The sequence below is a fragment of the Syngnathus acus genome, chromosome 2 (genome assembly GCF_901709675.1).
Source record: "Syngnathus acus chromosome 2, fSynAcu1.2, whole genome shotgun sequence".
NCBI classification, from domain to species: domain Eukaryota; kingdom Metazoa; phylum Chordata; class Actinopteri; order Syngnathiformes; family Syngnathidae; genus Syngnathus; species Syngnathus acus.
Window position 1 is genome coordinate 14,386,910 of NC_051088.1, and position 26,934 is coordinate 14,413,843.

A 26,934-nucleotide genomic window follows, 5' to 3' on the forward strand; every position below is an offset into this window, starting at 1 on the left:
TGTGGCCATTTCTCTTCTTTTTTTCTTCTTTTCAAAGGCCATGTATACGGGAGAAACTCTACACGGGTTATTAGGAATGTTTTAGAAACCACATTTTTTACCTTAACCTGAATATTAACTGCATTTAAATGTTGAGAGACTCCGGGTCAAATAACACTGAGTCACACAATATTTTTGTTTTGATTTGCAATGATGATTTTAGAGGTGAATGAAGTGCTCATTCCATCCTTTCAGAGATTTACACTTACATTTCCTTTACAAGATATTAGCGACATGTCATGCGACCAGAAGTGGGCATTCCGCACAGGGGATGAAAAAGTTCATAAAAAAAGAGGACCGATAGAAGTGGGTTTTCACCTGTCCCTGTCATTGTTTAAATTAATAAACTCATTGTCTGACGGACCGTTTCGGCATACTAACGTGGGAGTTTGCAAAAGATATCAGGAGGCGTTTTCGTTTCCACTTTGTCTCGCGTGTGTAAGCCGTACGTTTGGACCAAATATGAATGTTAAAAACAAAAAAAGTTGGTTTCTCCATGCAAGAGGTGGCAAAAGCAGACTATTTCTTTATATCCTATTTATCAGATAGTATTGACAGAAATATAATTGACTTTTTTGAGTGATGTATATTGTGATCTATTACTGCAATCCACCATTTTAATCAAGTTGGGTTCATCATGTTTTACTAGGACGTTTTTTTTTCTCGGACCGATGATGGAGGGAGGGATGAACCAGTGATAAAAGCCCTTCAAATGATGAGAGGGGACAGGGACGGAGGGACGATTGTATCATGAATAAGGATGGACGGAGCGGCCACCTCTGCCCACCTCTGGTTGCTACTTCATCGGTATTTGGGTATCGCATTACGCTTCTGAGATACGAACATTGTTGGATCCTTTCCGCAGCGGCATGCCTTCGTTCTCCGCGGTCAGATACTCCAGGTGATGTCTGCCCCATCGTGGGGTTATGAGGCGTTTCCATCGCTGCAAACACAAATGGATAGTGAGTGGCCAGTTATACGGCTCTCAAATGAGGGTTCAAAAGAAAGACTAAAGATCCAAGGCATATTTCGAAGGGTTTGAGTTACGTAAAATACAAAGCAGACAAACTGACCTCCCGAAATGATCCGTTGGCACGCAGCAGTTTGTACACAACAGTGAGTGGGATGCAAAGCATGGAGGAAAGGGCCAATGTCCAGCCAAACAATTCACCCCACCACGGGTATATGTACAACTTGTTGTAAGTTAGGCGCTGATAGTTCATCAAATGAAATACAAACACTCCCTAGAAGCACACTTCAATGAATGTTGCTACCAGCAGACATGAAATGTGAAAACATACAAATTAGTACTTGCCATGCAGACAAGGGGCGTGATGTAGGACCAGCACCACTTCATGTACGGAAAGGGATGATAGCCGATCATCCGAGCCACGTCGTCCATGAAACGGTCTGCGCCTGACAAGAGGTCATAAGATACAGGGGTACAACAAGAGACTGAACGGAGAGCTCGTGTCTTACCATAGACCCACGCAATTACCACACATTCCCAGAAAGCTTGCCACAGCAGAGTGATGCCACTGGCAGAGTAGTAGTCAAACAACTGGAAGACATACATCCCTCCCTGGTAGAGACAGCAGTGAATGAACACTGACATTTGTGAGTAAATACAAGCATTGATAACCAACTTGAAATTCCAACATCTGCACCCATAGAGAAATATTAGTATGACGATTTGGGGTACAGTGATCCCTCGCTACTTCGCGGTTCGTTAATCGCGGCTTCACAAAAAGTTGTTATAATAAGAGTTCTAAAAACATCTTTGCAGCGTTGTACTTTGTTATAAAAGAAGTTGTTATAATGTTATAATGAAAAACTTCTGAACATTTACAGTATTGTACCATGTTATAAAAAGTTGTTATAATAATAAAAGAGTCCTAAAATCATATTTACAGTATGTATACTTTAGCTACATCTTAATATACGTTTACAAAATGTGCACAGTGCTGCTATGGTAACTTGTGACCATTAGATGTTCCTTTTTAACCAAGGTTAACAACAGAACTTCACATCTATATGTTACACACACACACACACACAATTAAGGGAAAACTGTACCTCTGTGATCATGGACAAGTCAATGATGATGCAGATGAAACAGCAAATGGCGGCTACCATCTCTCGCCGCAACGTGCCAAAGGGAAGCATGTCCATAAGTCCGGTTATTAAACCTTCTACCCCAACAAACTGAAATGAAAATGTTTGAGGTGAGAAATAGGCAAGAGCAAAATGAGTAAAATGAAAAGAAAATGAGTTATTGATGGAGAAACTGTGCTGCCGAATTTTATTCTCTTGATAAATCTTTGTCTTTGATACAGTTGTTAGAATTCATACAGGTTCCTTAAATCTTGAACATTTGACTTTTGACAATACTCTTATCATGAACACATCATGGTGGTACAGTAACTGCTTTAGCAGCACACATTTACAGTTAGGACAAACACACTCTTCCACAATGTTCCCGATTAACTGAGAAGCGCCCCAAATGAATGATTCCATATCTCACCTGACTGTCCAAGCCAAGTACAAGTAACATAAAGAAAAAGAGTGCTGCCCAGAATGGAGCCAGAGGCATCAAAGTCACAGCCTTTGGGTAGGCTATAAACGCCAGGCCGGGTCCTACACAAACAGTTCAACAAAAGCAGCCTTGACTAATATTCAACTCTATATTCAATAAGAAGTATATTCCGTATAACTTACCACTCTCAGCTACCTTACTGATGTCCACACCTTGCTCTGCAGCCATGAAGCCCAACACCGTGAAAACGACAAAGCCTGCAAAGAAGCTGGTTCCGCTGTTAATGAGCGCCAGCAGAAACGCATCCCTGGGAATAGAGAAAGGGCAGATTTCAAATGAGGAACGTCACTGTCGTTGGGTGGACCCTTGCATCTCTAAAACCATTATTTTTATGCTAACGATGTTTCTTGAGCCATTCAAACTTACCGGTAACAGTTGTAATAGAAGCGGTTGTAGCTGCCCAGTGCCGTCAGGGCACCCAGTCCGATGGCATAGGAGAAGAAAATCTGGGTTCCAGCATCAATCCACACCTACCACAAAGGTGGGAAAAAAAATTTGAATGGATGTAAAATTCAGCCATTAAACAGCCAAATACAGATAAGCGGATGTTCATAGAAATACGAGTCTACCTGTGCTTCTCCTAGTTTGGACCAGTCTGGTTTCAGGTAGTATACAATCCCATCAAAGGCTCCAGGTAGGGTGGCACCATGACCCAAAAGAATAACCAAAACCACGTACGGGAACAGAGCCGTGAAATATACAACCTGCAGGAAGAAGATAAATATTGAGGGTTAACAAAGAGGATTTTTATAAATAATATTAAAATAAATGCTGCACAACTCGTCACCCAGTTTTATCAACTGTACCTTCCCTGTGCTTTTAACTCCCTTCCATACGCAGAAGTAAACAATGACCCAGGTGGCAAGGAGGCACAGCGCCACCTCATAGTTGATGCTCCCTGGCTCATGAAGCCCGCTAGACAGACGGAGAACTTTATTCCTGTGAGCAAGAACACAAGATCGTGAGGGTGACAACTCTTTCAAACGGACTCTGCAAAAGCAAAGAGACTGTTATCATGAGAGACAACGTACTCCCAGAACTCGATGATTGGGGAGCGCATGCCTTCCGTCTCCACGCAGCTGTCGTTCAGTAGGGACTGGTTCGAGGACACGTCTTGAGCAGCAGACGAGTTCACGCTGATGTTGTGGCAATTGTGGCTGAAGTTGACTGTGCAGTGGACGGTGTTCCAAGTGTGTCCGCAGGTGGCCCACGGCAGCGGGTTGGTGAAAGAGTGGAAGAGAAAGTAGAGGCCCCACGCCAAAATCATGATGTAGTAGGTATTGCAGAAGAACACAATCACCATAGACGCCAAGCCCAGACCTGGTCGGGAGAAGATGCAGATCGGGACATGAATGAATGAAGTGACGTCAACTGCGTTCTCTTCCTGTCTGACACTGAGCGGTAACCTTTGAAAAGAGGCGCTATGTTCCAGGCGGAGACCCCTCCCTGCTTCATGAACTGGCCCAAAGCAACTTCCAGGAAGAAAACAGGGATGCCTCCGATGAACACCATTAGCAAGTAGGGGATGAGAAACACACCTGTACCACAAAACACATATGCAGAGTGTACAAAAAGTCTACACACCCCTCTTCAAATGCTATTTTCTTGTGACGTATAAAGATGAAACCGAGTTCTATGAAACCAAAATTGAACCTTTTGGTCATAATTCTAAAACAAATATGAATTGGGAGCGAGCATCATAGTTTGGATTGTTCTTCAACTAGAATTTGTGCTTCAACACAAGGTGGAGGGAATTAATAGCACTTGTTTTTGCGCAATTTATTATTGTCTTAAGTTTGTACCTCCTCCGTTCTTGTAGCAAAGGTAAGGAAAGCGCCACACGTTGCCCAAGCCTACAGCAAAACCCACGCAGGACATGATGAAGTCCATCTGTCTGGTCCAGGTTTCTCTCTCTGCAACACTTGGTTCCGATGAACCACCGCTGTCCTGGCTCAGGGGTGTAGCAGCATCTCTACCCTCACCGCATACTGAGCTCACTCCAGACACAGGCACAAGGGAATGAATGGATCCCCTAGCCTCTCCTTCAGACAGGTCTCCCGCTTCCATCCAGAGGCAATTTTTACCTGGATGAGAAAAGATAGGACTCAGACATTATTAAAAGATCCCATTTTCGCTTTTATTGGTCCACAAATCGGCATGAGAACTATAATAAAACAGAGCAAGTAACATTTCATAACAATTCTATTGTTCCTGCAAGCTAGCGTTTAACTTTAAACAAAAAAGTACCACATTTTGCTCTATTTTACGTTTTGCTCCATTTGACCAATCAAGCGAAGCCAGGCAATCACATGACCACAGTCTCTCCAGCCTCATCACTCCACTTTTGTTCCAATATGTTCTATGCAACCTTATTCGGATATAGTTCGCTGAATATAAAGAATGTTGTGTGTAGATTAGTCGGGTGCATATATGATCAAGAAAGTTTTTGACTTGCCTTTCCCTTTAAAATACTCCTTTACTTTTACTGTTGTTTGGAAGACTACTTTTAACTAACTAAATTGTCATAAATGCACTTGTACAAATCAAATCATACTGTGTTTAAAACAACCCACATTTACCTTTAATCTTCTTGCTGATGTTCTTTGCTGATTGCTGCCACTTTGCTTTTGAAACACAGTTTTCTGATGACAATCTGATGATGTGACTCGAGAGCTCGGTCAAAAGCGATGAAAAGGAGGCCACCAATGTTCGGCCCGCTGGATGGGGAGACTCAGAAGCCGTCGACGAAGCACTTGAAGGTTAGCCTGAAGAATCTCATTGATAGCCTTGAGCTACAGCTGATCCACAGTGAGGGAGAGTGGGATAGCGTTTGATAAGTTTTGCTTGAAGGAGTCTCGGCGAACGGAGCAAGTGTCCGGCGACATATAAACAGTCAGTCTCACTCGTGCGACACTCCAGACGTCACTGTTTGTGTCGCCACTACGTTGGGGCTTTGGTGACCGGCGACATATAAACAGTCAGTCTCACTCGTGCGACACTCCAGACGTCACTGTTTGTGTCGCCACTACGTTGGGGCTTTGGTGAAGTAAAAAAACACAATGCAACAAAGAAGCACTTTAGGACGTATATGGACGCAGCTCAACAACATCATATTCGTCATAATGGTTAAATTAGGTGGGTTGAGAAAATACTTTTTTTTTGTTTTACAAGGTGGTTTATACGAAAGTAGCTTGAACTGAATTTGTCCAAACAATATTCAACAAAATAACGATTTCGTGACTACAATGTTTCACATGCGAAGGTGAGCGGATGCAGTCACCGCACTGCGTCCACACTTGCCAATAAACATCTAAAAAAAAATTGTGCGTTTACTCCATGTGCATCATTCATGAAAACCATACCTTTTGGTCAAATGTTACAAATCATGATTCAATGCTCCACAATCCTCATGAAACGTTTCAGTCTGCTCAAGTGGGTTTGCTCAGGTTACCTGCAACACCACAATTAGACCACCAGGGGGCGGGTTGTCCCAATTGTCCATGTTCTGCTCTCCCACTGATGGCGTTCCATTGCTCACAATTGGTCCGCTTTGTCTCCTCCTCCCCCCTTTTACTAGCAGAGTGGCCACTTTGACATTGTTGCCATGGAAACGCAGAGAGCTGTTGCTCTGACAACAGGCTTTTTATGATATTGTCTAATGAGACAAGCCACCTGTACATCAATGAGGCGCTTGCACTTTGTGGCTCTTAGACAGGGGCGTCGAGTCGGCGAAGGTACCGAACCGGAGGATTAATAGGAGTGTATTTATAGCTTGGATGAGAGGCGGAAGGGAAAGCCAAAATGCCAATGGCACGTGAGAGTCTTTCGTCTTGTATGCAGCCTGCTCCCTGCCAACAACTAATCAATTGCAAATATTTGTTCATAATAAATTTAGGGCTATTCGATCTGGGTGGCTCCCTTATGTGAGACTTCACAGGTTCATAGGCTGGAATCGCATTCATAATTGTGCGTGAGTATATTTATAGTCAGTGTTCACGCGACTCTTCTATTTCAAGGACCCAGCGTCACGTTGGCCTTTTATTTCTATTTTTATGAGCTGAGCATTTATTGATTTCAACTAATGTAAAGTCAAAACTCATGCAGGGATTTGTCACTCATTGTCTTGATATCTCACTGCCGTTTTAGGTGACTTTAAAATGTTTAGCGGATTTATAAAGCATATGTATGTACTTTAGAAAAGAAAAAATGACTAAAAAATAGAAAACTACATTCAATTTTGGGTCTTTTATTGAGTCTCATAGCTGTCCATACTGTCAACTTTTGTGTGATCTTTCTTACCCTAGTCTAACTTTCATTGGGGAGAAATACTGATAATGATAAAGTCCTAATATTGATAACACTAAATCACAGACACAAACACTGGATACATAAGTTCATAGCACATTTGGATCTGAAGATGGATTGTCGTTCTTTTCCTTTTTTTTTTTTTTTTTTTGCACAGTATGACGTAATAGAGATTGTGGAAAGCAACATGGAGCTCTCACACGCACGCACGCACACACACACACATCTCCAATTGTTGCATTTTAGCAGCAGATGTGAGGTTTCACAAGTATTTTCATTTCATATTCACATGGCGATTCGACCCTATCGAACTGGATGAAGTTGCTGGAACCCTGACAGAGAGCGCTTAAGTGCAAGCACAAGGGACACACGCGAGACAAAACAGCACAAGAAGCAGAGAAAGAGAGCGCTGGTGAGCAGAGGAAGAGTCAAGGAGCAGGGAAGAGTGGAAAAGACATGTTATAACTGGAGGTGTGTGTATCACTTATTTTCCAATCTAATAGTAGGTCCATGTGGGGCCTAGATATTCTAACAATTTTCCAGCTCCTACCACTCAAGTTTTATTCATATTAGGGGAACTAATTCATGGGAACTTATGTACAAAGGATGACGGTGACTTTGAGCTCTCGGGGTTTTTGACTCATACGGCACTTTCGAAGAGATGGTCATTCTTAGATCCTGCAGGGGGCAGCAGTTTGGCCTCGCTCTCTGGGGCGAGGTACTCCAGGTGATGTTTGCCCCAAATAGGGGTGGTCAGGTGCTGCCAGCGCTGCATGAGGAAAAATGAAATTGATTCGGTTTTCCAAGGCCAGGTTTGAACGGACATCACAATTAACCGATTTTGAAAGACCAGTGAGGCTTGTCTGTCAGGTGGCCTAGAAAGAGACTTTGATAGATAAATGGACCACCAGGATGGTACAAGGCAAACTCAATATTGACTGAATATTTGATTTGTCAATTCCATGAAGTGTTTGATGAAGACATTCATTTGGAATCGTTGCACTCCAGCACTGAGACAAGCAACTTTGTATCACACACGACATTGCTGTCTGAAGCGTAATCCAAATGACTTTTAACAAACAGCAGTATCTATGGTGACGCATTCTTCCTGATTTTGAACAATTACAAGGAGGAAAAACACAAGAAAACCTTTCCCAACAGGCAGTCAAACGTACTGACCTCCCGCAGTGATCCTTTGCTGCGCAGCAGCTTGTAGACAACAGTGAGTGGGATACAAAGCATGGAGGAAAGGGCCAAAGCCCAGCCAAGCATTTCACCCCACCATGGGTATGTGTACACAGTGTTGTAGGTTAGGGGCTTGTAGTTAACCACATGGAACAGGAACACTCCCTGGAAGCACATTTCAATGTCACCAGCTACCAGTGGGCACACCAAATATGACAATCACTGGCGGAGCTAGGATATTTTCCTAGAGTGGACAGCAAGAAAAAAAAATACAAACCCCAAAAATTCTTCAGAAAATGCTGATGAAGATTCAGTTCATCTTCTTTTTCGGAGATTGGTGGAAATGTGAAAAAGAAATTTGAAATAAAATGGAAAATACCCAAAAGTCAATAATCGGCACCAGGCATATTCCAGTGGGGGCCAGTGCCTCCGAGACCCCCCCCCCCCCTCTAGCTCCGCCACAGAAAACACTATAAAATGATCACTTACCACACAGACAAGGGGTGTAATGTAAGACCAGCACCACTTCATGTAGGGAAGGGGCTGATAGCCGATCATACGGGCCACGTCATCCATGAAACGGTCTGCTCCTGACAAGAGGTTCCAAAAAACATTGTGAAACTCTACCGGCCTTGATATTTAATCAAGACACGCTGTCAACAGAGCGTTCGTATCTTACCATAGACCCACGCGATCACCACACATTCCCAGAAAGCCTGCCACAGCAGAGTGATGCCACTGGCTGAGTAGTAGTCAAACAACTGGAAGACATACATCCCTCCCTGGCAGGAACAAACAACACGAGCATAGTAAACATTAAAATTTTCCAGTTAATATTTTATACGCGACCTAATTTGAGCATTCCGGCTGCTTAGTCATGCTCGAAATGGTTTAATGCGCTCATTGATCTGTGTCGGAAAAAAAACATCCTCAAAACATCTTTGAGAACAAATGGCTTCATATTTGTGGGTAAAAATTACCCATGTCAGTTTTTATATGACACCTATCTGTACTTTGGTTGCTAAGTATAAATCAGTAATCTTGCCAACAGGAACCAAACTGGACTTTGGTACTGATAAGCCCGCCCAGCCTTTTGTCCCATTGAGTACAATTGTCCTAACTGGTTAAGAAGGTTGTACCTCTGTGACCATGGACATATCAATGACGAAGCAGATGAAGCAGCAGATGGCTGCCACCACCTCTCGCCGCAAGGAGGCAAGGGCCGACTTGGGTGGAAGCATGTCCATGACTCCGGTTATTAGACCCTCTACTCCGACAAACTTGAAAAATAATGTCAAATGACAGCAGGGAAGTAGATGAGAGTCACATTGAAACACAAGTCAGACTGAACTTATGGCTTGGTCATTGTACTGTTTCAACTCAAGTCCAAAACTCATTTGCACGGGTATTATTATCTACAGATCTTGAGGTATCATCTTTGCAAGAGCGTTTCAACTTATCATGAGGGACAACCTCCAAAATAACTTGAATGGGTAACAGCTGTAGTAGCTCGTGTCACATGAGCCATTCTTCACAGACAAGAAAGTAGGCAAAGAATAGCCAACGAGAGCATGAATGGACAGTGGAATGACAAATGACAATTGATGTAGGCACAGACAGGCACATAACTAACACACTGCACAGAAATGCAAAGCTGAAATTAACAAGTGGAGCACAAAAATAAGAATGGAAGAGGTCTTTTTTTATGATAGACTATCTTACCTGACTGTCCAAGCCAAGTACAAGTAACATGAAAAAGAAGAGTGCTGCCCACAGTGGTGCCATGGGCATCAAAGTCACAGCCTTGGGGTAGGCAATAAACGCCAGGCCAGGCCCTACACATAAACAAGCAATTCGGTGTAAAAGGCATTTTGGCGTAGTCTTTTTCAGCATCTTTGGTCGACTTACCGCTCTCAGCTACCTTACTGATGTCCACACCTTGCTCTGCAGCCATGAAACCCAACACGGAGAAGACAACAAAGCCTGCAAAGAAGCTGGTTCCGCTGTTAATGAGTGCCAGCACAAACGCATCCCTGGAAAAGAGTTCATAAAAACACAGCAGACAAACACAAAACATAGGATTACAAGTGGCTTCCTAATATGTTGAAACAGGACAAGCAGGACACAAGGAATATTGGCAAGAGAAAAGCTGGGCTGGGATGATAAACGGGGGATAAAGAGCAGATAAATATATCTCGACAAGCTGCTGTTGTCCTCATTGTGATCCACAGCAAATATGGCAACAGCCAGTTTGGCTCAAGGTCTGAGGGGAGATAGGGTGAAAGATCTCATGGCTACTTGGTTGATCTAAACATATCCCCTCACAGGATGAATCATGCTTGTACAAATATGGAAACTATGAAATCAGATACTCTCCCTATTTGGAAGTTATCACTCTGAACTGAATTTCTTAATGTACAAGCAATGAGTCAAGACAAATCATCTCTCACGGGAAAAGAATGATATTAATTGATGTTGGTCATTAATAAATTGCAGCAGCTACGAGCCTCACTCATCCATCAGAAGCATGTCCGAGCATATCTGAGAACACTCGGGGGAATCCTAATGCACGTGCGTGATCGAAACAATTGAGCATCGGAGCGACGGGGTTAACAAAGCAGTGCATATCTCCACAACGCCAATTAAAGGTCCTCTCTAACCACACTTACCGTTAAATAAACAATTAAGACAGCACTTAACAGCCACGTAAACGTGTTGCACCACACACACTATGCTTGCTAACGGTCAATTAGTCATTAAACTCTCAACCTACTGTTTCAATTTGAGAGCCTGAGAATCTTTGCACATGACACATTCACAATATTTCACTGTAGCAGCACTAAACCCAGACACGGATTTACAACAGCTAAATTTACACTAGACTTTTTCCTGAGCGAATCTAAGACTGTTTGAGAAGCAGAGCTAAGCTAATACCTCAAGAGCTGAACTGATCTTTCAGCTACCAATTAAGGTCAAAGCTGAGAAGATGCCAGAGGGCCGGCCATTCACCAGATTGGAGCTACTGTGGTCTGCTTACTACACACATTCAAAATGCACACTCACGGACTGCTAACCAATGTTGTTCAAAGCTAAGTTACAACGAAGTCACTCGACCATCAGCTTGTGATAGCCTCAATGTTAAGATTAAAATTTCGTGGCGCTAATGCGCTGCTGGCTAGCTTCAGGCCAAAGTTAGCCTAGTGCTAACAAGCTTATGTTTCTGTCACTTTAATTTGTAGAACATGCAGGGAGTTTTGGTTGGGCAGCAAGTTTAGTGCCTCGTGATATAAATGTGTATAGATACAGTATTTATATATGTCATACTCAGGTCAAAGGTCACAGAAAGCAAGTATCGCTGATGTTTGCGATATGTTGAGTTATTTTCAGGGCGGGTTCCGGTGGGGGTCTGTTTTCACACAGTGTTACTTACTGGTAACAGTTGTTGTTGAAGCGGTTGTAGCTGCCCAGTGCCGTCAGGGCACCCAGTCCGATGGCATAGGAGAAGAAAATCTGGGTGCCAGCATCAATCCACACCTACCACAAAGGTGGAAAGAATATTTTTTGAATGGATGTAAAATTCAGCCATTAAGCAGACCAATACAGATAAGCAGATGTTCATAGAAATACAAGTCTACCTGTGCTTCTCCTAGTTTGGACCAATCTGGTTTCAGGTAGTATATAATCCCATCTAATGCTCCAGGTAGTGTGACACCATGGGCCAAAAGAACAACCAGAATCACGTACGGGAACAGTGCTGTGAAGTACACAATCTAGAGGAAGAAGTAAAATACAGAAGATGAACAGGAGATATGTGTTGGATTTGGGTAGGTAGGTGAAGTTGAACTGAAATACATACTATGTCAGAAGTACTCACATAGTGAAAATTAACAGTAAACATTCAAACTTGTTACATTAAATGAAGTGCATTAAAAAATGCATTGACTAGAAACAGGCTAGTGCTTATCAATGTGGTCTGTTTGTTATGGTCAAAAGTAACTGCACCAAAGTATGTTTTTATCACTTTGATTAAGCGATTACCTGCTTTGTAAATACTCAAGTCTTAAGCCCATTAGGTCCTCGGTGTAGATGTGTAATGGGCCCTGTCAAGTTACTTTGAAGAAAAGGTAGCCTGTAAAATGGAAAGCCAGACAATTTGTAAACCACCTGCAAGAGCAGGGGTTTTTGGCAGACCTTTTCAAACGTCGAAAAATGCTGCCCCTGCTACCCAGTGACAGTCTAGACTACGTCAGTATGGGAAAAGTCAAGTACTGAGAAAGCTCATTTTTGCCTTGATCTGGGGGAGAGTATGGCCTCTTTCCAAATTGCAAATATGGTGGAACGTTGCTAATCGGCTTACAGCAGGGTAGCTGTTTCTCATTCTTATTCTTTGCCCCTTGCCTTGAAATGTGGCGACTGGAGACACAAACTAGACTCTCCATATGCTGTAAGCAACTAAGCATAGCGCTGCATTGAACAGCTACAATACAACACTGAAAATTGTTCATTATAGCGCACCATAAAGGATCAGTATATTTATACAGCAATCCCCCCCCACTAAGTCGCGGGTCACGCTTTGCGGTCCCAGTTCATTGTGGATTCATCTCGCGTTTTTAAAAAAAAAAAATTGTTTGTATTTGAGTGTTATCCGTTACTCTTCCTCTCATTCGCAATAGATCATGTGTGTTCAAGTAAAAGTGCTGTCAATGCAATCAAATGTGCATATTTGAATCGAGTATCTCCATATTGCAGGTGTCATTTATTACTGGGGTGGTCCGTATCGTAACCCGCATGATGGAGGGGGGATTACTATACATTTAATGTCGGACTGAAGTATAGTTGAAGCGCACATTTAGATGATTAAAAAGCAACCGCATAACAAGTAGAAGAATGCGAGCTCTTACGGGTTTCAGTCTCGACACTGATCCTCTCACGACACCAAATCTGATTGGGGGTCAAAGGGCAAAATGCCAGCATTTTTTGGGGGGGCTTTCAGGTAACCACACAATCATAGCCTATAACTTTGGTAATGGAAAGAGACTGGCTCTAAACACATGATAATTAATCTATGCTTGTAATTAGTGGTTTGTAAATCAAGAGGAAACCTACCTTGCCTGTAGATTTGACTCCCTTCCACATGCAGAAGTAAACAATGACCCAGGTGACGAGGAGACACAGCACCATCTGGTAGCTGATGTCGCCAGGTTCATCAATGCCACTGGACAGGCGAAGAACGTTGCGTCTGTGAATGACAACACAAGCGTCATCACATCTGAGCAAATTCAGATCAGTCGTGAAGGCTAAAGCTAGAACGACACACTAAGTACTCTATGGACAAATTTTTAAGACACGTGGGTCAATAGGTGATTTCAACATGTAATTGAAATTGTGTCCACCCTGTCATTGTGGGGTCAAAGAAACCTCCGATGTGACTTTACGAGCAGCGTTTCGTCTTCAATGGAGTTTCGACTTCCATTGGGTATTTGAAGAATGTATCTTTGTTTTATCATTTTCATCATGTTATGTGTGCAGTTAGACGCTATCAAGCTCAACATGTCCACTCTGTCATAGCAAAATATCAATTGATGTAAAAACCTTCCACAAATTCAAAATTCATTTTTTTAAAACCAGATTTTTAAACAGCCAGATCGCTGACTGAATTATGTTGCTCATTGAATTAGGTACACTAATAAATGTTAACATTAGCCTACAATGTCCACCCTGCTGATAAGTCAATAAGATTATTGTTGCGTTCAATTTACATCGTTGTTATTTTTTTTTAGAAACATTTTATACATATCAGTGCTCTTAAGATTTTCCACGTAAACGTTTATGAGCCTTGCTTTGTGCATTGTAGAATAAAAGGATTGCAATAAAGTTGAAAAGCATACCCGTTTTGGCAAAGACCAATCCAAGAAATAAGGCATCTGGCAACATGTGTATCCAATATAATGTAATATATTACTACAATGGGAAGATAAAATAGACATACTCCCAGAACTCAATGACAGGGGAGCGCATGCCTTCCATCTCCATGCAGCTGTTGTTAAGGAGTGAAAGGGTCGCGGACACGTCCAGTGGAAGCACAGAGGCGAGAGGCTTGACGGCTTGCGCAGCAGATGATAGCTGAGACAACTGGGCCACACTGCGGTTGTGGCAGGTGCGCCGGAAGTCCTCTGTACAGTTGGGGGTGTTCCAAGTGTGTCCGCAGGTGGCCCACGGAAGTGGGTTGGTGAAAGAGTGGAAGAGAAAGTAGAGACCCCACACCAGAATCATGATGTAGTAAGTGTTGCAGAAGAACACAATCACCATCGAGGCCAAGCCCAAACCTGGTCGGGAGAAGATGCAGATCGGGACATGAATGAATGAAGTGACGTCAACTGCGTTCTCTTCCTGTCTGACACTGAGCGGTAACCTTTGAAAAGAGGCGCTATGTTCCAGGCGGAGACCCCTCCCTGTTTCATGAACTGCCCTAAAGAGATTTCTAGGAAGAAGACAGGGATGCCCCCGATGAACACGATCAGCAAGTAGGGGATGAGGAACACACCTGCAACAGAAAACAACACAGCTTGTCACGTTGAATCTAGGACCCGGACAAGGTCGGACAGAATAACATTCATCTCATGTACTTGACTTCCTGCCCAAACCTACTGAACACCATTTACGGATTCAAGAGAAAGAGTTTAATCGGTGAAATTCCCGCCGATTATGATCATTTTGAAAGCCCTAGTATCGGCTGATATATTAGACCAGGTAATTAAAAATCACTCAAACGTTATACTGCGTCTAGTGAAAAGCAGTGAAAGGTGGGCTTACGCTACAAACGAACAGTATCCCTGTCAGAAATACAATTTACTAATTGAGCTTAAGAGTCCTCGTATTGTAATGTCATTCCTGTATGAGAGATATATTAATCACATTTCAAGTATAAATCACATTTCTTACAAAATCAGATACAGGTATTTATTTGAATGCCACAGATTGGTTAATTGTTATGTTAATCAACATTTCTCGCCTGTTACCGCCAGAATTGAGATAGTTTGAATGAGACCAAACAATGGTACGTGTTATTTAAAAAATAAAATCAGTCATCCGCTTTAAGTGTTCAATGCTGTCAGCACAAGGGAAAGCAAATACTGATGAGCTAATAAAGCAATATTTAATTCTTATGGACTCCCAAAACGTTACATAAGGTGCACAGATTAATAGAGCAAAATTTAAAGCTTGGAAGTGGTGAAATGCAAATGTAGGAAAGAGAAAAAAAAAAGTTTGGTCTTTGAGACGGCAAACAGATGATGGATAAGTAAATTAGTCCTGATAGAGAAAGCGGGGACTTGTTTTAATTTGATTGGATGGATTTTGCCCGGAGCGAGCTACTTTTCACAGGCGTTATGTAGAAAGCATTCTATGAATATGAAGGATAACGGAACAAAAACGAAGGCCATGAGGTGATTCAGATTCAAAATGAAAACAATTGCAACTACATGATGCCACTACAGAGAAAATGAGGTGGTCATGTGACCGACCGCCTGTGACGCAGTGCACGGGCTGGCTTACAGCAAAGGAGGGAAAGATGGATGGAGCACAGAGAAGTGAGGCTGGAAAAAAAAAAGTGGGACGATGCTACAGCTGGGATTTGCGGGTGGGAGGATTGGCAAAAAACAAACACATCAATCGGTAGTGAACGATGGGCACCGAAGCGGGGTTATCGATTGGCGATTTATGTCTCACTCACATGTCATTCTGCGGGAGCAGAGGGCTGCCGCCTTATAAGGCAACATTGGTGAGCGTGACTCAAACAGAAGAGACAGGGGCGGGAGAGACAGAGACACAGAAGAGAGCACGAGATGAGATGGGAGGCGTGAATGGAATGAGTGGAGGGGAAAAAGGCTTTTTGCAGCAATACCCCAAGCTAACCTACTAGCTGAACTTATGGGCAACTGCATCCCAAATAGGCTTAAGTAAATCCTCATTTAATCATAACTGGACCAAACACGACGGGCCGAGCAGCAGCAGCAGCGTCACGATAAATAAATATGGGCATTTATTCCAAACAGAGTGGGAGTTGGACTCAGCTCTTATCAGAAACTACTGCTGTCTACTCTAGGCTGGTCAAGGACACAAAATGTTGACTTGTAAAGGCAAAGGGAGGGAGAAATCGCACAGGGCAGGTTATTGTTATTGTGTGTCTCTATGCCACCTTATCAGGCAGGCAGGCAGACAGAGAGAGAGAGAGAGAGAGAGAGCGAGAGAGCGAGAGAGAGAGCGAGAGAGAGAGAAAGAGAGAGAGCACCTTCATAAAGCTGCAACAGTGTCGGGCAGGAGCACAGGGGGTGGATTGTGTCAAACAGGCCATTGTTATCCGATACCAGAAGGTGGGTATCAGTACTGTGGGTCACAAGACACACTCAAACGAGAGGGAGGGAAGGCTGGACTAAGATACATCCAACCACCCATTGGCCTTAATTTCAACAAAACACATCGTAAAAATATGGACAAGTGGGCGGGGCGGGGGTAAGAGAAGGGCAAAGTCTGAGAAGGTTACTATGGATGAAAATGGAAAGGACGCAGAGAGAGGCGTACGCCATGTGACCGCAGGACATGGTGTACATCTATTAAGCAACTATAATAAAGTGAATGGTGGAAGAAGAGGCGGAGGGGGGGGGGAGGATCTACGTGCTCACAACTAGGCAACAATAATTTGTTGGTCTAATTTTGCTTCCATTTATAGCTGTCAGGTGACAACATTTTACAACTGACAACGTCATTATCTCATCAGGTTGTAAATAGGCTCATTAATAAAACCTGTCCCTGTGACAACATGACAATATGGCATGACCTTGACCTGTTTGCGGGATATGGGACCTTTCTGCCAACAACAGGCATTGACAGACCGGCCAAACATTAACATATTACAACGGCATGTCATCATGGGATCATAACAAACTTGAGCTCGGTTTTCATGGCCTAATATGTCATGCACTGACGTTGACTTTTCCTTTAAAGGGCACTTGTTGAAATTATTACAAATACCTCAAATTATCATTGTTATCCATTCACTTCGATGACCTTACATGATCAGTTTACATCTTTTCTCCATAGGTGATAAAAACAAGATCTGTTTGTACAGCAGATATAAAAAGTCTACACACCCCAAAACCTTAAGGCTTCTACAAGAATGCAAACAAAATGTCAGGAAAAGCCTACTTCAACATCTGAACTTTATTTGGGGTCAAGCAAAGGTTCTTAAAATAGTGACTGACATCCCAGTTATAATTGGGCATGTGCAATTTAGTGCAACCACATTATCTCAGTTATTAATTTGTATTTCTCTTATCAAATAGATAAAGAAATTGATTCAATTGTACAGGTCACATTAATAATGGAATTTTTTGGGGGAAATTATTTATTAGGGGTATGTAGACTTTTTATTTCAGCTGTACGTGCTATTGGCTATAGAAAACGTATGGCTGGATCTTCTGCTTCATAATCAAGCATGGAAGGTCCATTTTAAACACTTTCATTCTTTTAAACTTTGATTTCTTGTTTAATACTGTAAATGATTCATGACAAAAAAGCCCCAACTTTGCCCCTGTTTGCCAATGCACCCATGTCATGTTTTTGTACACATCATATGACAAAGTACATAAGGGCTAGCGGAAACTCACCTCCTCCGTTCTTGTAGCATAGGTAAGGGAAGCGCCACACGTTGCCCAAGCCGACAGCAAAACCCACGCAGGACATGATGAAGTCCATCTGTCTGGTCCAGGTTTCTCTTTCCACCGCTGGAACCACATCAGCCGCAGCAACAGTTCCATCCTGGATCTGTGGAGGACCAGTTCCTCCACCGTCGGCGCGGCCTGGGCCGGCTCCGGGCACAGACACCAGGGGGTGAGCTGATCCCCCACCCTCACCTTCGGATATCTCCCCAGCCTCCAACTGAGGGAGGCTGATTTCACCTGGAAGGGAAAAGACGGGAAGATTGTGAACTTAATAGTCTTCGTCCTGAGTCACATGAACCATATATAGTGATGCAAAGTCTACACACCTTAAAAAAACGTCCGTTTTTTTTAGACCATAAGAAAAAATGTCCAAACTCTTTACACCTATACCTACTTTTCAAAACTAAAATAATGTGGTCGCAAAGTGTTCGCAGCGTTATATAACTAAGGATTTGACGGTGTTCAATATTAATCACATTCCAAAACTCAAATTAATGGGAGTCTGCACGCACCTGTCACCACTGGCAGAGCTAGGAATTTTTCCCTTGAGGGGGGCATGGGGGGGGGGGGGGTCATGGAGTTGCCAAGGACATCTCAGGGATTCCGCAAAACAAATACAAGCCCCCTAATTTCTTTAGAAAACGTTGATAGACATACATCATATGTTCCCTGGGATATGTGGAAAGAAATTAATTATTTGGCCTGGCAACTGGGGGGGTCCAAGTATAATGGGGGGGGTTACAGCACCCCCGCAGCCTCTATCTAGCTCCGCCAGTGACTGTCACCATTTAGAGTGCCTGCTTTCGGGCAGTTTCTTCCACTTTAAGCGGGATCATACACATGGTGGAGAGAATTATGAACTGTTCCATATATTAGTCAGTGACAGCACAAAACGCCCAAGCTTCTGCCCGAAACAAAAATAGGAAAGGCTTACCAGAACACCTGATATGCAACCACATTATCTCTTCTTTTTACTTCCCTTCTAAAAAAGGCTTTTTTCCATTGAGTTGTACAGGCTCTATTTTTTTTAATTCATGGTATTTGAACAAGGGTATGTAGACTTTCTTTTTTATAACCACTGCAAGCCGACGGAAGGAGAGAGAGATTGTGCGCTATTCGACGATTACTTATAACATGCCTTCAGGCTTCAAGAAATGCTCAGCATCCTATCTTCATCATGCCAGACCCGACGAATTGTTGTTTCTGCTCATATTGCAGTTGTGTTGACATCACTAAGTGAACCCTCCCCCGACATTCATTGTGCCTGTCTGCGTCTCAGTCAGGATGATTGGTGTGCTGCAGCACCGAGAAACTGACCACACTCTATGTCAGCACCTCGGGCTTCTCTGCGCGTCGTAACCGAGCTCGCTTTTTCGGTATTTTGGATGCATCACATGGGAGTGTTTACAAGAAACAAAAGCTAAGGCGTACAATTGCACGAGTATTAGAGCAGCCGACTCTTGTGAGGCAGCTCAATCCAGATCAGAGCAGTTTGGGGTGTGTGTGATCAGAAGAGCAATCAAATAGGCAAGGTAAAGGAATGGCTGTGGCTTCGACTGCCTTGAAAGGAATAAACAGATGAGCAAATCTGTGAGAGTGATACAATCGAATTTATACTTCGATTAAGATGGCAATCATGCTAAATGGAAATTTTGTTTGGAGCTCATTCCATTCATTTTCAACCTTATCCTATTCAGGGTCACGGGTGAGTTGAAGCTTTTTTTAGCTGAGCGGTCAATCAGGGCACATGCATTACTTATGGACAATTGACAGTCTTCATTCAACCTGACGTGTAGGCCTGAACCCAGGTTTGAACCGAGAAGTTTTCATTTCACAGCCATAACCCAATCAAATTGGAATAGGTTTGAGTGACAAAGTTTGAAAAGGTTTGGATCTGGACTACGTGTCAAAGTCACCAAATTCCAGGAGGCTGTAGTATTTGAGATTTCCTTTGAACTGATCTAAAATTTCGGGTTGTGCCGATAAATGTTGAGCGCTGTCGTGAACATCAAATGCTGGTGCTGAGGATGCACTTTGCACAATGTTAAAGCTGTCACTCGATCCTAGAATATATGATAACAATGATGCAACATACTCACCTCGATTACTTTCTTCCAATTCTGCTGACATATTGTTGAACTGTTCCAGAAAAAATGGATATGGAATTTAAATTGGGGAGGGGGGGACGAGAGCTGGCTGCTGGTTTTTAGACCAGGGAGGGTAAACGTGCCAAGAGAGGCAGATATGTTTAGCAACCTCTTTGATTTGATCAGTTTATTTCACCTTTGAAATATAAAAAAATACAATTAAGAATATTAAGAAGTCAGGTTTTTTTTCACACGTTTGAACGCTTCAGCACAGCCAAGAGATGATTTTTTAAAAAAATGTCAGCAAGCGCCGCGGGACGCAGGAGACTCAGAAGCAGTCGACGAAGCACTTGAAGGTAAGCCTGAAGAATCTCATGGAGGACAGTTAGACGAAAAAAAGCCGGCGCTTTCGAGTGAAAGGGTGCGTTTTAAAAGGAAGAAAATCTTTTCCAACGAGTTGTTCCAAAAGACGATTCAGGAGTCCGTGGTGGACCTTCTGGTGATGCCGCGGTGCAGAATGAGAGAACAAGTGACGTTCCAGACATTGTCGTCACCCTTCCACCCCCTCCCGCACTGCTGAGACGTGATTGGCTGATGAGAGCGTGCACGTACACTGCATCATCATCATCATCATCATCATCAGAACCGCCACGGTACAATGACAGTCCCGTGGATGGATGGCTTGATAGCACCGCATACGTCACTGCAAGTGCACGCATATTAAGCAGGCTTTCAAATGGCATCTTCATGGCGGCTGCCATGTTGCGACGCATCAAGCTGCAGGTGCAAAACCGCGCTGCCCACCTCCAGCTAGACATTTTACTTTTACCGCATCACACTCAAATAACATGACATTTCATTGAGGACTCGTTGCCGAGACTTGCATAAATCTAAGATTGATGGAATGCTGCCTTAATTTGGTGGCGGGTTTAATATTGCGAACCGACGTCCTGCTGACCAACCATCCATTACAGTCGCTGCGGGGTTTAATGGTCTTTCTCACGCAGCGCCTGCCAACAAGCTCGTGTGCTAGAGCTGGCATCTAGTGGACAACGTGCATATGACCGGATTCGCTTGAAAATAAGAATTCACTACGCACTTTATTTCAAAAAACACAATCGAGAGACGTGCAATTCTTTCTACCAATTGGCCCCAAAAGGTCATAAATAAATATGATAAGTGATGAGTACAGATGAACTAATAATTGTCGATGACGACGAGTCAAGTGTTTTAGATGAGTCCCCAATGGCACAAATGGTTCAAAAAGGTGTCACCCCTCCTACCTACATTCCATACAAGACTCACTGCTGAGACTTAGATAGCTCTAAGATTGATGGACTACTGCCTTGATTCAGTGTCTTAACAGCAGGTTTAATAATGTGCACCAAGGTCCTGCTGACCACCAACCATTCATTACAGCACGGCTGTCAAACTCCGGTCCTCGAGGGCCTCTATCCTGCGTGTTTTGGATGCTTCCCTCCTCCAACACCCAATCCAAATGATTGTGGGATCGTTATCAGACGCCTGCGGCACTTGCTGATGAGCTGATCATTGGAATCGAGTGTGTTGGAGAAGTATCTAAACATGCGTTCTGCAGGTCTGGAGTTCGATACCAGTGTATGACAGTCACTGCAGCATTCAATGGTCCTTGACAGTTTTCGCAAGCAGCAGCAGCAGCAGCAGTAGCAGCAGCAGCTGACATCTAGTGGACAAAGTGTATAAATGCGGGGCTCGTGTAAAAAATAAATAAGGACAATATTGAGTAGTAATAAACATTTTCACTTTCATTTCATCAAACACAAGAGACAGTGGCAGTGCAACATCAATAAATAAGTCCAAAAACGAGTCAATAAATAAATCTCAAATAAATATCATAAAATGATACATTAAATGTGCTAAACATATATTATTTTTGATGGACTGACAAGATGATAAGCTTTTTTGTTTTAAATACATGTGCTCACTAAATGTACCGGTAAATGTGGTAAACCCTTCAGGAGCTTAAAATAAATAACATTTCATAAATATATTTGTTAAATATTCTAGAGCGATTTCTTCAGAAGCAACAGATACCTGCTTAAGTGACCACAAAAAAACTTGCTCCCTTAATTCCCTTCATTTCTTTGTCAAATATGTGACATGTAAGGCGTGATAATTTTTAAATATGCCTTAAATAAAACTATTGTACATAAAAGCATCAGCCCACCAGAACTCTATAATAACAGTAATTCACCCTTACAAAACTGATGGGATGATGCAAAAACAAACTGTGCAACCTGGAGTGATCTTCCTTTAAATGTAGTGATGGAAAATTTTGCTTCATGAAACAGTTTGTTGAAATAAAAGTGGTTCAAGAAATGGCGAGCCAGTATGCTGTCAGACCAATGCGGTGCCATTTTGAGGAGTCAAAATATACAACTGGTTCATGAAGCAAATTTGAAGCTTCATTTTTCCATCACTATTTTAATGTATACAATACTGAGGTAAACAGGTCAAGGGGTGTACAACACGGATCAGTAAGAGGAGCTCAGCTAGAGATCCTGGTGGAGGTCAAAGTGCGAAATTGGTTTTGAATGTTCTGTCATGCCTGACTTAGCTCGATGATTTTCAGCAACTAGTCTTTGGTAACGTGCCTGCTGCTGGTAGTCTGGGTCAACGTTTACCCAGCTGTTGGCAACCCACTTCAGGCCACGCTTCACCGGGCAGTCTCCGTGCAGCGAATACTCATCCAGCTCACCCATCCAACCTGAGGAAGGCAAAAGACAATATTTATTTTAAAAAATTATCTGAAGGATGATTTCCAATTTACAAAGTGCCTTCTATTCTTACCTTGCCCATCGGAGAGATGGTTGTACAAGAGGAGTGCAGTCCCAGCAGTGGGTTTGACTCTCAGGTTCCCTCGACTACATGTCTTGCGGGTGTCTGTTAAATCAACTCCATCTTGGACCAGTGCCTGGAACACACAAACAGCTCAGAGTAAACATTTGTGTGTGGTTGTCGTACCACACGAATCATTTCTTGGCTATGGATTCCTATCATAAATTGCATATTATCAAAACTCATGTCATGATCAAGCTGTTTTCATTTTGTAGTCCAGTGGAACCTTGACAAACAAATCATCCTGTATTGAGGAAAACAAAACCCCACCAGTTCATCGTAGGTACGGTTGTCGGCCACGGGAAACGTGGTCTCACCACCCTCCTCGACAGAGCTGAGGTAGATCAACACAGTAAGATACCTGCGACAAAGTAACAAATGCTCCTTTTTTTCAACGTATATCACAGTGAATATGTTACTAAAAGAATATGATGGAACAAACACCAACCTGCAGGAGACCTGTGGGAGCATAGACGTGTTACCCGCCAGTCGCGTGTGCGAGCAGGCGGTCTCCGCATGGGGAGGGCTACTGTCGTGATGAGCATCGCTGAAGTCTCCGAGCTCAAACCGAAACACTTGCAATAGCTCACTCATGTCAACCAACATGGCCGGCAGACGTGTCAGGCTGATCACTCTGAGTAAATGTCAGAATCAATATTTTAGTAAATGAGGTCCAAGATCAAGTGCGTACAAGTTGGGATACCTGCTTCTCAGTGTCTGCAGCACGTGATGGGATCCCGGGCCTTGATAAAGCACTGTATGCTTGCTTCTCTGCTTGAACTGACTCCGGAGCTTTCTATTTTGCTCTTGTATCGGGCCTTGGGACACATCGTAAACACGCTTGAACTCTTCAAGGTTGAGCACCCCTATCAAGGGACACATGCAGTGCATTAGTGAACAAACACTTGGCTGTAAATTCTCTTTAGAAGCTATGCTGTTGTAAGGCGCTCCACAGGGTTCAATTTCAGGGCCCCTGCTGTTTCCATTGCATTTACTGCTCCTGGGTTCCATCTGCTTAAGGTCCCTTTTGTCCTGTCTGGAGGGAATCAAGGCATGGATGGCACAGAAAGTCTTGTAATTTCAATGAAAAGAAAACAGAAGTTACGGTGTTTGATCCCAATGGCCCTTGTACATCACAACCTGTTGAATTGGGGGCCCTGGCGCCTTATCTGAAGCCAATAAAATTGACAGTGATTTTAAATTGGACGGGTTTGATGGTGCCTGCTGAATTGGTGTTAAATTAAGATGTATTCATTATAATCATTTATAATTAATTATGCATTTGTGTTTATTCCTTTTGCACTTTTCATCTGTGTATATAATGTGTATTGTATGTACTGTATGACAGGTTTTTACTCCATGTACTTTGTAGGCAGCAATGGTTGTACAAGAAAATGCTACATTTGCATGTAATAACTTGCTGTCCTTTCCTTTTTGGCCCTAAAGGGCTATCTTGAATCAAGATGATTTAAAATACTATATTAGTACAGTCAGTTTCAAATATGTAATAAATGAATCATCACAATCATCCAACATCACAAATGCAATGAGGTAGCAGATGCACAAACCTGTTGAGCAGTCTTCTAGTACAGTGAGTATCTGACGCAGGTTGTCCGGGCTCAGCCAAGTTCCATCTCGAGAACGTGAGTGGCTCACAATCTGGACAAGAAGTCAGTTTACTGTAGTTTGCTTCAGAAATCTTTTGGCAGCTCAACAGCTTTCTCCTCCATATTCCCATGAAATACAAATGGCAATAGTTTTCAATGGTCACCTCCTGCTTCTGCAGAAGCCTATCCTGGTTGAGGTCCAACAGACTGAAGACCTCCTCGGTGCTCAAAGATAGCAGTGGGTGGTCTGAGCCTCCGTGCCCCCAGTTGGCCGCTGTCATCTGGCTTTCCATCAGACCCTTGAGCTGAGCCAGCTGCACCACCACACGGCACTCCTCCTCTGACAGGAAACCCGGGATCTCTGACCAACCATCATGAAATAATCAACCTTAGAATGGAGTGGCGTGGGCCTCAAATAATGTTGGAATTAAGGTCATCTGGTGGTGGGCATTTATATTAATGTGATTGTAGTTTGCCATATTGCACAATAGTACTGCATCCTAGTGGCAGCTATGTCTAATATTTTGGTTACCCCATTTAGTTACACAGAAGACTATAAAAATCCCAAGTAGTACAGTCGAATAATTGGATGATATATTTTTTGGTGTCTTTCCATTGGAGTATTTTAACAAACAATTCAATACAATGGTTGATTGAGGCCAAATCTTACATACACACAATTGTGAATGCAGGAAATTACATTTGACTGGGCACAAGCCTGGCGACTGACTGGTCTTTTAAATCATGGGCTAATCCTAAAGCCACCACAAAGCACATACCAAATAATAGAGGTTTCAAGCTGAGCGTCTTCATCTTGTGTGTTCTGTCCGACACAAGGGACACTGGCTGAACGTGTCCTACCTAAACCGCATCGTGATGAACACGGGGAAGTCAAATACACACTTTGTCAGTCACATTACACACAATAAATGTTTGATCTCGCTAAGGTGTTGTTGGAAGTAAAATCTGCAAGAATTCAAAGTTCAGCAGTGAAGTTGGATCTACAGCAAAATCTTTCGAGAGTGTTTTCATACACTTCACTTACCCTGATCCCTTCAATTCGAGGAAGTCTGAAACTTTGCTCCTCCTCACGGGGCTCCCTTGAAGGAGGCGCGGTGTGAGGAGGACTTTCCCCTTCGCCGACAGATGGCAATGACGGTCGGTCAAAATCCCCGGGGCCGTTATTATAGTGCACATATAGCAAAAGGGCGATAACATTCAGGATGTAGACGTGAAAGAAGACCATCACCACGACGAAGTAAGCCCGAGAGCAGATGCTGCTCCTCTGGACGGGCATGCTAGTGGAACGTAACGAGCGCCTGTTGGATGACGAGGATGCAATGCCGCTGACACGGGAGTCCTCGTCATGCTGTAGATTTTCCGGAATGTTTTCCATGTCCTCTTCTATCAAGAGACTTTTACGCATTAAGATAAATACGGATGCGCGTAATTTAGGGCTGTCTGATTACGAGCCGCCGGATGCTTAGCTACACTTAGCTGCTTGTTGTCTGTCTGTTTCAATGAAAAACGACGCTTCCGCCACTATTGCTTTGCCCAAATTATTTATGCTGTTCAGTGCAAAAATGCAGATGTGAAAGCGCTTAATATCTCGCGCTGTTAAATATGTCATCGTTAACTAAATCTTGTAGCCCTCGTTACTTCGCCTGCTGCCCCTGACAACCTGCATAATAACAGGACGAACATGCTGAAGACTTCCGGTCAGAAGAAAATTTTATAGCGGCCTCTATCGGTTAACACTATTAGTGCCAGTTTTTTCTTTACGCTTTTCGCGATCCAGTCATCATTATATAATTCTATTTTACATGAGTAGGAAGCATGTTTGTAGGGTGTCCATGTTTAGCTGTTATACTCTTAGAAAGTAGACACGCGTGAACAGTTAGTGGAAGCCCATAATTCACGCTCATGGGGGCTTGGAATGTTCTAATCCTTTGTCATACAAATGAACCAAGTGGAATAAAGTGCAAAGTGTTTCTCTATATTGTGTTCCTACTCTAATTAAGGTGGTAATATGTAAATAACTTTCATCCAAACAGTGCACTTGGATGTTTTATAAGTGTGTACATTTTCATTGAAAATTGATTGTATTTTGGTTTATGACAGGACAACGAAAAAACATTCATAAAGACAATCAAACAGGTCAGATGAGTGTAGAAAGTGCGATATGAAAACAGTGCCTAAGGAACGTTAAATTGTATGGAGGTGAACACTGGCAGCATCCGTCCTAAAAACATCCAAACAAATCATGCGAGTGACCTGCTAATGAAAAAAAGTCACGACAATTGCAGCTTTACAATCAAACCATGCGATGGCGACAAAAGACAACATTTTCTTGTAGTATCATTAAAGCGTTGCTTAACTGTCGTGTAGTTATTTCCTGCGTTTGCGGCTCCCCCTAGAGGCAACGATTATACATTTTGAATATTTGTCTTGACAGTGGCCCCCTTATATACCAGGTTATATACCTGCAGCTTCACGCAGGTCCCTTAGCTTCACGCAGG

At 42.9% G+C, this 26,934-nt stretch overlaps 2 protein-coding genes across 2 annotated transcripts; both read right to left on the reverse strand.

The window, feature by feature from the left end:
* Positions 1-747: 747 nt before the first annotated feature.
* LOC119118627 lies at positions 748-20,468 on the reverse strand. Its single transcript, XM_037245594.1, has 29 exons — positions 19,944-20,468; positions 17,791-18,081; positions 14,538-14,669; positions 14,115-14,451; positions 13,232-13,364; positions 11,761-11,895; positions 11,556-11,659; positions 10,034-10,158; positions 9,848-9,960; positions 9,265-9,405; positions 8,805-8,907; positions 8,615-8,715; positions 8,120-8,290; positions 7,587-7,709; positions 6,087-6,263; positions 5,580-5,671; positions 5,215-5,387; positions 4,438-4,719; positions 4,042-4,173; positions 3,667-3,955; positions 3,442-3,574; positions 3,205-3,339; positions 3,002-3,105; positions 2,758-2,882; positions 2,564-2,676; positions 2,116-2,244; positions 1,355-1,621; positions 1,113-1,283; positions 748-982 (listed from the first exon to the last, which is right to left on the reverse strand). The coding sequence occupies exons 1-29, from the start codon at positions 19,972-19,974 to the stop codon at positions 863-865; spliced, it is 4,482 nt and encodes a 1,493-aa protein (XP_037101489.1). The 5' UTR covers positions 19,975-20,468; the 3' UTR covers positions 748-862.
* Positions 20,469-21,689: 1,221 nt separating this feature from the next.
* LOC119117883 (transmembrane prolyl 4-hydroxylase-like) lies at positions 21,690-26,136 on the reverse strand. The gene is made up of 9 exons (XM_037244509.1): positions 25,461-26,136; positions 25,195-25,276; positions 24,580-24,776; positions 24,377-24,467; positions 23,512-23,674; positions 23,257-23,442; positions 23,079-23,169; positions 22,761-22,884; positions 21,690-22,677 (listed from the first exon to the last, which is right to left on the reverse strand). Exons 1-9 carry the CDS (start codon positions 25,839-25,841, stop codon positions 22,463-22,465), a joined length of 1,530 nt encoding a protein of 509 aa, XP_037100404.1. The 5' UTR covers positions 25,842-26,136; the 3' UTR covers positions 21,690-22,462.
* Positions 26,137-26,934: the final 798 nt, after the last annotated feature.